The sequence below is a fragment of the Setaria italica genome, chromosome I, assembly GCF_000263155.2.
Source record: "Setaria italica strain Yugu1 chromosome I, Setaria_italica_v2.0, whole genome shotgun sequence".
In the NCBI taxonomy this organism is placed as follows: domain Eukaryota; kingdom Viridiplantae; phylum Streptophyta; class Magnoliopsida; order Poales; family Poaceae; genus Setaria; species Setaria italica.
The window spans coordinates 28,356,062-28,365,682 of NC_028450.1; the positions used below are offsets into that span (position 1 = coordinate 28,356,062).

The 9,621-nt window shown below is 51.5% G+C and overlaps 1 protein-coding gene and 1 pseudogene across 1 annotated transcript; both read right to left on the reverse strand.

Annotated features, from left to right (window-relative positions):
* Window positions 1-2,368: 2,368 nt before the first annotated feature.
* LOC101755464 lies at window positions 2,369-4,112 on the reverse strand (annotated as a pseudogene).
* A 1,460-nt stretch (window positions 4,113-5,572) lies between these two features.
* LOC101757868 (zinc finger protein STAR3) lies at window positions 5,573-8,723 on the reverse strand. Its single transcript, XM_004952795.4, has 2 exons — window positions 7,449-8,723; window positions 5,573-5,858 (listed from the first exon to the last, which is right to left on the reverse strand). The coding sequence occupies exon 1, from the start codon at window positions 8,643-8,645 to the stop codon at window positions 7,467-7,469; it is 1,179 nt and encodes a 392-aa protein (XP_004952852.1). The 5' UTR covers window positions 8,646-8,723; the 3' UTR covers window positions 5,573-5,858; window positions 7,449-7,466.
* Window positions 8,724-9,621: the final 898 nt, after the last annotated feature.

The window sequence follows — 9,621 nt, forward strand, 5'->3', positions numbered from 1 at the left end:
CTGCCTTCAAGTCGTCGTCGTCGTCGCCGCCGCCGCCGCCATCTGACACGGTGAGATCGTAACCGGTGAGCAAGACGTACGCGTCCTTGAACGCGCCGGCAGGGAGGAGCTTGCGGTCCCCGGTCATGAGGCTCCACAGGCAGAGATCTTGCACCGCCCTTCCACCGAGGAGGACGAGCCCGTCACGAGACGCCAATAGCTCGTCGTAGGACGCTAGGTCGGTGGCGGCGCCCAGCTGCGCGAAGGAAGAGACCGCTGGGGAGCGTGCTGCGCAAGGCGCCGTGCTGGCGGCGGCGGTCACGGCAGTCGGGGCGGGGCCGGAGGCACGAGGCGGCATTGCCGGCGATGGCGCGCCGCCACGGCTTGCAGACTCCGGTGCAGCGGAGAGCGGCAGCGGCCTCCAGGCGGCGGAAGATGTCGACAAGTAGTTCGGGCGGCAGCGACGCCCACATGTCTACGTCCATCTTTCGTACGTCTTGGGGTTTTTTGAAGAAGAAGGGAGATTAAGATGCCTAATTAGTTGGGACAGAATCAACTTATATATAGGAGTGAACATTGGTGGGGTGAGGGAAGTGAGCATTGTGAAGGGGATCAGAGTTTAGAAATGAGGAAGAGGACACAGGGACAACCATCTAATCTTTTCTGTTTTTAAACGAGATATATTAAAATGGTGGAAAGACTCCGACAAGGCAGAGTACAAACTATGCACAGGTAAGCACAAAACGAAGAAAAATAAAAAAAGGGCCATGAAAGGTGGCACCAAAAATAGACTCACCTCGACCCTAACTAGTTGAGTTAGGGTCACTTCCTTAATTTTGTGTTCTGTCATTTATGTACTTAGATGAATTCTTTCTTTAAGACACCAAAGGCTCTTTGAAAAAGCTTTTTAGAGGAACTATGGCTGGCATTACGCCGACCAAAACTTGTATTAGGAGCCAAAGCGTGTGCATACATGATTTGTGAAGTAAATTGGCCTATTACAAGCAATGCCCTTTGAACAAGGTTACACACACATTCGCAAAAAGAAAAGAGTAAAATTTTGACCACTTTTCCTTGAGGTGAAATGGACATTAATAAGACACCATAATCAGAAGAGATCAAGAGAACATTATCAGGTCAACAAATTCATTTCTCGTCCATCAGAGGAGCAAGCACCTCGTTGACTAGCCTCTCCAGATTTATCCAAGGGGAGCCACCTGGTGGTGTCGCGAGCTTGGCCTTCTCCCTCCACTCCGCCGCCGACCTCCTGAGCTCCTACCCTCTCTCCCCACCCATCACCTGCTGTATCGCCACCTCCACCTCCTCCCGCCTAGGGTCCTCCCTGACCTCCACGCCGATGCGCCACTCCGTGCACGCCATCTATAGATGTTCATAAAGCTCGCGGCCCGTTAGCTCGGCACGGAGCCCGTTTTTTGCCCGAACCTAGCCTGGCCTGGCACGAGGTTCTTTGGACCCGTGCTAGCTCGGCCCAGTAGCTCGTGCCGGGCGTTGGCCGCCACCCCAACACGATGGGAGCCCAGCCCAGCATGATTTTAGGATGCTGACCCGAAATAGCCCGTTAACCCCTCAACCTTATCTACACCATCTCACTCACACAAACACTCGCTCCGCTACCCTGCCAGCTGCCATCCTCCCCTTCCCCTCTAGCCCTCTGTCTCCCCAACTCCCATCCATGGCTCCATGCTCCCCTTCCTCTCCGACCTCCGCCTCCCCTCCGACCTCCGGCGGCCGCCTCCCCTTCCTGCGGCCTCATCGTCCCCTACCCCCGCCGCACGCCGCCATGCCCTTGTCCTCCACGGTGGGGTGGGGCTGGCTGCGGGAAGCGACAGCAGCGCGGGGGGTTGGCAGCGGTGGCGGCATGGGGGGCCAACTATAGGAAGCCAGAGCAGCAGCGCGAGTACCTGGTGGAGGCGACGGTGGCAGCGCGCAGGAGCAGGCAAACGGCAGCGTGCAGGAGGCGACGGCGGCGGCGCGAATAGGCGGTTGTCCAGCAATAGATGGCGGCCGTAGTGGCGCACAGGGAGCAGGCCGTGAGGGCCCATTGTACCTCGCCGTGGCTTGAAGTAGGCCGTCCTTTACGGGCTAGCCCAGCATGAAATGGGCTCATGGGCCCATGCCTGGGCCGTTGGTGCAGCCCGTAGGCTGGCACGGTCCGAGCCTGGCCAGGCCTAGCTGGACCTGTGCCAGGCCAGATCGGGCTGCCCGTTTGGATATCTATAATGCCATCCTGCTGTTGGTCTGCTGGTCGCCCGCGAACGGCCAGCACAGCATGGGCACCCCGGCGCAGACGCTCTCCAGCATCGAGTTCTGTTGGGATTTCACCAGAAACTAGCACACGCGAACACGAGAAAACAAGGAACACAAAGACTTCCGAGGCCGCAACAGCTTAGCCTTTTCTTCTCTACTTTATTTCTCACGTTACAAAATCCAAGAACATACCTCTACTTTTATAGTCCGAAGCACCTAACCGGCCAGACATACAAGGTACAACTCTAACTTGTATCCTATCTGGACTCGTGCACCTGCAGGTGTACTCCAACCATAAAGTATCTGATGTCTAACTCCAACTAGGAAACTGCGGTTACCTTGACTGCCTGCCGGACTCCGTGAACTCGTAGCTTCCCTTCTATACGAGATCGTATACGACAGCTTGCCGACCAATGTAAATCCGTTTCCTAAACTAACCTAGCTAGCTTACTACGTGTGCTACTCCATGCACGTAAAACTAACCAGCATGCACACGGACTCAACTTCCTAATTTTCATAGACCGACACAAACTTGACTTCCCAAACCAACGACTAAAACAAGATTTAAATCCAACAAGTTCCACCCGCAGTGCGTCTGCAGGAACGCGCCGACGGCCTCGTGCCGGAGCACCGCCTCCTGCGGGCACCAGCTCGTCACGCGACCCCTCCCCTCCGTCTCCGCCAGGAACTCCGGCGGCAGGATGGCGGTTGCCTGCTGGTCGCTCCTGATCACCCACTGCACAGGAACTCGTAGCCGCTGTCGGCCAGCCCCCAGGCGAGCTACCAGGTGCTCTTCGTTGAGTTCCACTAGGCTCCCGAAGCTGGCGAACACCACCGAATTGGGACGCTTGCCGTCGAGCCAGTCCAGGCACGCGCGGTCCTCCTTGGAAAGGCTGGAGCCCGACGCGTCGACGGCCGGATTATCACCGCCGGCGCCGTCGGCGGCTTGCCTGAGGAGAAGCGGCACCGGCCCGACGGCGTAGATCGGCGGCAGGATGTCCGACATGGCGCTGCTGGCCTGGCTCTCCAGCTCCTCGAAGGTGTGGAGCACGACGGCGGACGGGACGGTGCGGTGGCACTCCATGATGGCGCGCAGGACCATGGCGAGCAAGGCGTCGTCGGGATCCGTGGCGCGGACGAAGCTCGGGAAGTCTTTGAGGCGCATGCCCTTGGACCCTTGGGCAACCCCGGCACCCAGTCGACGACCGTGCTATCCATGTATCCATTCCTCAGCTGCTAGGCATCTACAGGTTTTTACAGCATCCAAACCAATAGTAAGCTAATGATCAGATCATTCGTAGACAGTTCTACATAGCTACCGTGTTTACCTTTGAGGGGGACAAGGCCCTCGGCAACGAGGCGCTGGCCCTGCTGCATGGCCGTGATCCAGAAGGTGACGCGGGGCATGCCGATCGCCTCGGCGGCACGCAGGATGTGGTCGACGTCGGAGACGAGCAGGCAGCAGCTCGCCGCGGGGAGCTCGGACGACGACAGCACGAGCTCCTTGAAGTGCGGCGCCATGGACGGGAGGGAGAGGTGCAGCGCGGCCATGTCCTGCGCCGCGTCCTCGTCGGAGTCGGACGGGGCCAGGCCGTCCGGGACGGACACGAAGCGGATCCCCGGCGGCGGCCCCGCCAGCGCATCCGGCGGGCCGCGCGCGCGGAGGAGGCGCCGGAGGTTGTGCTCGGTGTGGACGAAGGTGACGTCGAAGCCGTGGCGGTGGTGGAGGAGCGTGGCGAGCTGGAACGCCGGGGTCACGTGGCCCTGGGTGGGGAACAGGAAGAATGCCAGGTGAGGCTTCGCCGGCGCCGCCATGCCGGGCTCTCTCTCGCTCCGATCCGTCGTAGTCCTACCAACGCAAAATCGTTTCGAGGTCGAGGACTTAATGCAGAGGCTGTCCGACTAGATAAGAACGAAGCGAATAGACTAATGATGTGGATGGAGACAGCTCGTACCTCGTGCTGTGCCGTCAAGGTCCATGCCTCTCGCACCTCGTCCTTAATCATATCACGCTTCAAGCTGGTCACTCCTAGTCCTAGCCATACCATGCTAGCTCGACAAGCCTCCATTAATTTAATCCAAACACCATGGCACGCTGTTCCGATCTAACGCCCAGCCACTAAAATGAGTTTTCCATTGCACTCCCTCTCCCTCCGTTTCAAAATATAGTTACGTTTAGACTTTTTAAAATCAAACATAAATATAGTTACGTTTAGACTTTTTAAAGTCAAACATTTTTAACTGCGAATAGAGATTATAGAGAATAATAGTATAAAAATAATGTTAGCAGATTTATCATGAAACTAATGTAATATTTTTTTATTTTAATTTTGAGACGGAGGAAGTATAAGACTAAAATACATTTTCTTGTGATACTAGATTATCCATGTCTCGCGTTCTCCGATGTTACTATCCACGTCGAGATCCTAGGGCATGTTCCTAGGCCCTTGTTTAGTTCCACCCAAACTCCCAATTTTGACACTATGCAAAAAGAAGATTTCCCATCACATCAAACTTGCGGTACATGCATAGAGTACTAAATGTAGACGAAATCAAAAACTAATTGCACAGTTTTGTTGTACTTTGCGAGACGAATCTTTTGAGCCTAATTAGTCAATATTTGGACAATAATTCATAAATACAAACGAAATGTTACAGTGTGCTACAGTGCTACAACAGTAATTTTGGACACCCAAATTCAGGGCAACTAAACAAGGCCTAGTATTCATGCCGTACTGTTCTTCGAGTCGCGCCAGTAGGGTGGACCGAAAATGGCACGGCCTAGCTGAAAACCATAAGTTATTTTACAATTATTCTTAAAAAAACCTTTAGTTGTAGGTGATGGGTAAGGGTAACAATAATATTGACAGATGCGTTCCAATAATGTTGTCATTGTAGAAGTTGGGCTAGGAGGCTAGGCCTGCCTGGCTGTCTGTTGAGGGTGCCATGTCTGTTGAACGAGAAGAAACGGTGACAAATCGATTCCTCTGCTACAGGTATCCGCGACTGCACGCGAGCAGTAGATGATCAAGAACAAGGCCGAACATGATCGGGTGGATGGGACGGCAGCACAGTAACATCAAGAGTTGCCGATCGAGCTCTTTTTATTTTTCGCAATGGAACGCTCATCCAATCCGATGTGCAGCCAACAGCAACCGAACCGAGGCGCTGTCGGCGCCCGCGTCGGTGAGCTATGAGCTAGTAAGCCAGCTTAACCGTTGGACACGGCCTGATCCAGACGGCATTCTCACCGCAACAACCAGCTGGGTCCTCCTGTCACTCGTTACTCACAGGCACAGCGCACAGGAAACTGATCCCAGCCAAGTTAAGCATAACACAGAGGAGACCGCTTGCATAGCATAACCATTTGCTCCGCTGTACTCCATTTAACCAGCAACAGCTCACAGGATTACACGAAAGCGACCGAGAATAATGGCAAGGGAGGCAGCAGAAAGACAGACGCACCATATCATACAGGTTACTGGTCAGAACGCACACATACACTGGTAAAGAGAGAGCCTGATTAACACTCCTGAAACATTTCACAACCGCCCTTCTTCACTTGATCCTCCTGGTCACTTGATGTAAGCTGATGTCCCTCGTCAAGCAATCTACAAGACAACAGGTTTGATAGTAAGATTACATAAAACACGCTTGTAATCTTCTTATAAAATGACCCACAAAATGGATTTAGTACATTCCTATGCTAGACAAGCATAAGGATTTTAACTCATATTCTTATACATTTTAAGTCAGAACACACAATCTCTCGAGAAGGCGAATCCTATACATTTCCAGGAGGAAAAGCAAAGGCTTACATAGATAACATTCCTTACAAGTGAATTACTTGCGCATATTGGAAAAAGAGTAACTGTAACAATGTAATCCATTATCAAGCCATAATGGAGAAATACAGAGTGATAAGAATCGATACTAACAAGCATAAGGATGAGATAACATCTAGAGCAAAGGAACGGTGAAGACATGGCAAAAATTCTAGCTTCCCTGTGAAAAATGTGACAAAATGCTAGCATAGGTGCTCCCAGCAGTAACGTTGCGAGACAGCAAAAAACAAACCAACGGATGTTCGGTAGTTGGAATTGCTGGGTGAGAAAACCACCTTTGTCCAAAAAAGGGAAAAACCAAACGACAACTGAAACTAATTCAAAGATCTCCAGTCATCACCGGAAAGATTCCATGATAAAACTATTAAATATGATGTTACGAACTCACTTATAAGTGCAAACCAGTCAAAATCCAAGGCAAAAGTTTAAGAACAAGAAGCTGTCCCCAGATAATAGCCTAGACTCATTAGTCGTATACAATTCTATCACAACAGGGAAAACAAAATATACTACTTATCACATAAACCATAAACAAAACAAAAGTGGTCCCAGGACTTGCCCACAAAAAGTGGAAGAATATGAAGAAGAGACTGAAGCAACCATCCAACTCATATTCCATTAATTTTTTTCAAAAAATGTCCGAAAAGAGGAAAACCAGACAACTGCAATTAAATTAAAGAAAATCTCCAGTCATGAAAGACCATGTTGAGGCGTGCGCTAATACACAAGCCTCTCCAGTCATAAAAGGCTTGAGTAAAAATCTGGTGACAAGGAACTAGAGGAAAGCTCCAGATAAAGAATTACAATTTTGCCTTGCCATCAAATTGCTCAGTTTAATTCTAGGATTAGTGTTGTGCAATAGGAGGCTCAAATATGGACCTCCACAGATTTTCCATAAAAAGAGTGTAAGATACCAAAACTTGGTTGATATTACAATTTTTCTATTAGGATGACTTGCTAGACAATCAACTTGACAAACCTGTTACATCATAACTAAGTCAATTGGCTTGCGGAATAGCACTGCATGACCTTGCAATCTTGTGTAGAGAATCAAGTCTTTATAGTTAGTTATAGGTTCATAGCACAATTGTTTATATGCATCATATCCTTGGAATTTTGATATGCGATCTAGTAAAGTATAATAATTGTGATTTAATCATTATCAGGACCCACCAAAATGAAAGCTAGATGCTTTTATTTGTGAGAATTATATGCCCAATATATTCCTAGTCTGTAATAGTTAGTAGCCACATGTATCCTATGATCAGCACCTTGGCGTCATTTCAAAGCTTCTTGCGCCAAATTTTCGCATGCAAAATTCTAAGTGACAACAAAATGGTGGGAAAGTTGTCTTACCATAAATACCCAACATTGCTAATGTCCGGCTGCTGCCGGTCCAGCCCAATTCGAGCCACTGGCACCATCTCTGAGCTCCTCCATCCACTCCGTGAAGAACTCTGGATCATAGCCGCCCTCCTCATCCTCCTCACGATCACAATTGCCTTCTTCTATTCCTCCTTCCTCCATTGCATCAAGAACTGGCTCTGTAGGTCCTGCTGCAACATCCTTGTTTGGCTCGGTAACAGCTGGAGTGTGGCCTTCGAAGAGGGCGAGATGTCCGAACAGCTTGTCCTTGCGTGAGAAGGTGGTGCCGCAAGAGCAACGCCACTGTGCCTCCTCGCCGCAGTGGCGCAGGTGGCTGCGGAGGTCAGCGAGGACGGCGAAGCGCTTCTTCCCGTCGCAGCGCTCGCAGGCGTAGAGCTTGGGGCAGTGGCTGCGCCTGAAGTGGTTCCGCGCGCACACCGCCGACTTGAGCGGCCGGAAGCGGCGGTGCGCGCGGTTCCTGTTGCAGCCCGCGAAGGGGCAGGAGAAGCGCACCTCTCGGTCGCCGGCGGGAGGCTTCGGCTTGCCGTGGCCAGGGCGGGAGAGGGCGTCGAGGGTCTTGAAACGGTCGCCGTGCGCACGCATGTGCATCCGGAGGTTGGCGTCGCGGCGGAAGCCCTTGCCGCAGATCTCGCAGAAGTGGACGTGCTCCGCGAGCAGCTCGGCGGCGTCGAGCTCCACGACATCGTAGCCGCCGTCGCCCTTAGCAGCTTCTAGGGGCTGCTCTTGGGCGGAGGCGGCGGCAGCAGCAGGGATCTCTCGGATGGGAGCGGGAGAGGGAGCTGCGGCGGTAGGAGGTGGGGTTGGGGCGGGGAAGGGGACGGAGGAAGCGAGGAGCGAGGCGGCGTTGAGGACGACGAGTTGGGCGGTGTAGGAGATCTCGGAGGAGACGGATTGGATGTCGGCGTAGGAGAGGGGCCGGGCCTCCCCCGAGATGGAGGCGGCGATACGGCCCCGGACGGCGGCCATGCGGTCCCCGAGCGCAGCCAGGCGGAGGAGGGCGAGGCTGGGGTCCCCGTCCGCTCCTCCGGCGCCGCCACCGACGAGCGCGTCAGAGGGTTCGCGGCCCGGCATGGTCAGCGGAGGCGGGGTGGTAGAACCCCTGGACGCGATTGAGCGGCTGCGGCTGCCGGCGGCGCCGGCGACCTGGGTGCTCGTGGTGGAGTCCATTGCCTGCGAGTGGTGCCCAACTTGGATTGACACGACGCGCTTTGGTGCTGCTGACTGCTGAGGTTAGCGCGTTTTGCGTGCAAGCCCACTTTGCTTATGAAATTTGCGCTCGCGGTGTCAGCAATGAGTACACTTTCCGTTTCCTTTTTTCAAGGGGGTCGCGTCACAAATATGAACAAAAAGGCACTTTGGTTTGGTAAATTTGACTTTTTGTGCTCATTTACCGGTATCTTTTTAATTATTTATTATGTATTTTTCGGACTAACGAGTCTTTTTTTACTGAGAAATTGTATAATGGAGGTCGTTTAGGTCTCCCTTGGAACGCAGGATTGTCAAAACATATGAATAGAAAAAATGTAGGAATAGAATGTCATCATACATGTAATCATATGGAGTGGAAAACTCAGGAAAACTGCAGCAACGATCGTTTGGATGGTGCACAAGAAAAACACAGGAATTGAATGATGACTTGATGAGAGAGAGTGAGACAAAGGAAACTTTCTATGAGGTCCAACCTCTTGGTAGAATTCCTCCAAAATTGCTACGGAACAAGCCATTCCATAGGAATTTTATAGGATGGGTAGGGATTCAATCCTTTATTCCAAAAATGGATTTCAAAGTAAAAATTCCTATAGGATCCAAAATCCTCTAAAATTCTTACACTTTTCCTTTATTTCAAAAGGGGTCTTAGTATTGTGATACGTCCAATGGAATAGCTTATCCTGTTCTTTATGTGACTTTCAAGATCTGAATCGTCATATCTCATACATATTGTGTCATTCATCCACAACATTAATTTTCCTAAGTAACTTTCATAAAATCACAGGTTTCATGGATATTGTATCAAAATATTCATGTTGGGGGCGTATCACTTAGCTATAGGTTTTATCGCACAAGTGTTCTACAAAACCTCACGCATTCATATTTTGTATGAAATCTAGCACATAGATCTAAACACATGATAAACCCACACTAG

Coding starts and splice junctions, on each gene's coding strand:
- LOC101757868 (XM_004952795.4), bottom strand. CDS start 8,645: ATGGACTCCACCACGAGCACCCAGGTCGCCGGCGCCGCCGGCAGCCGC.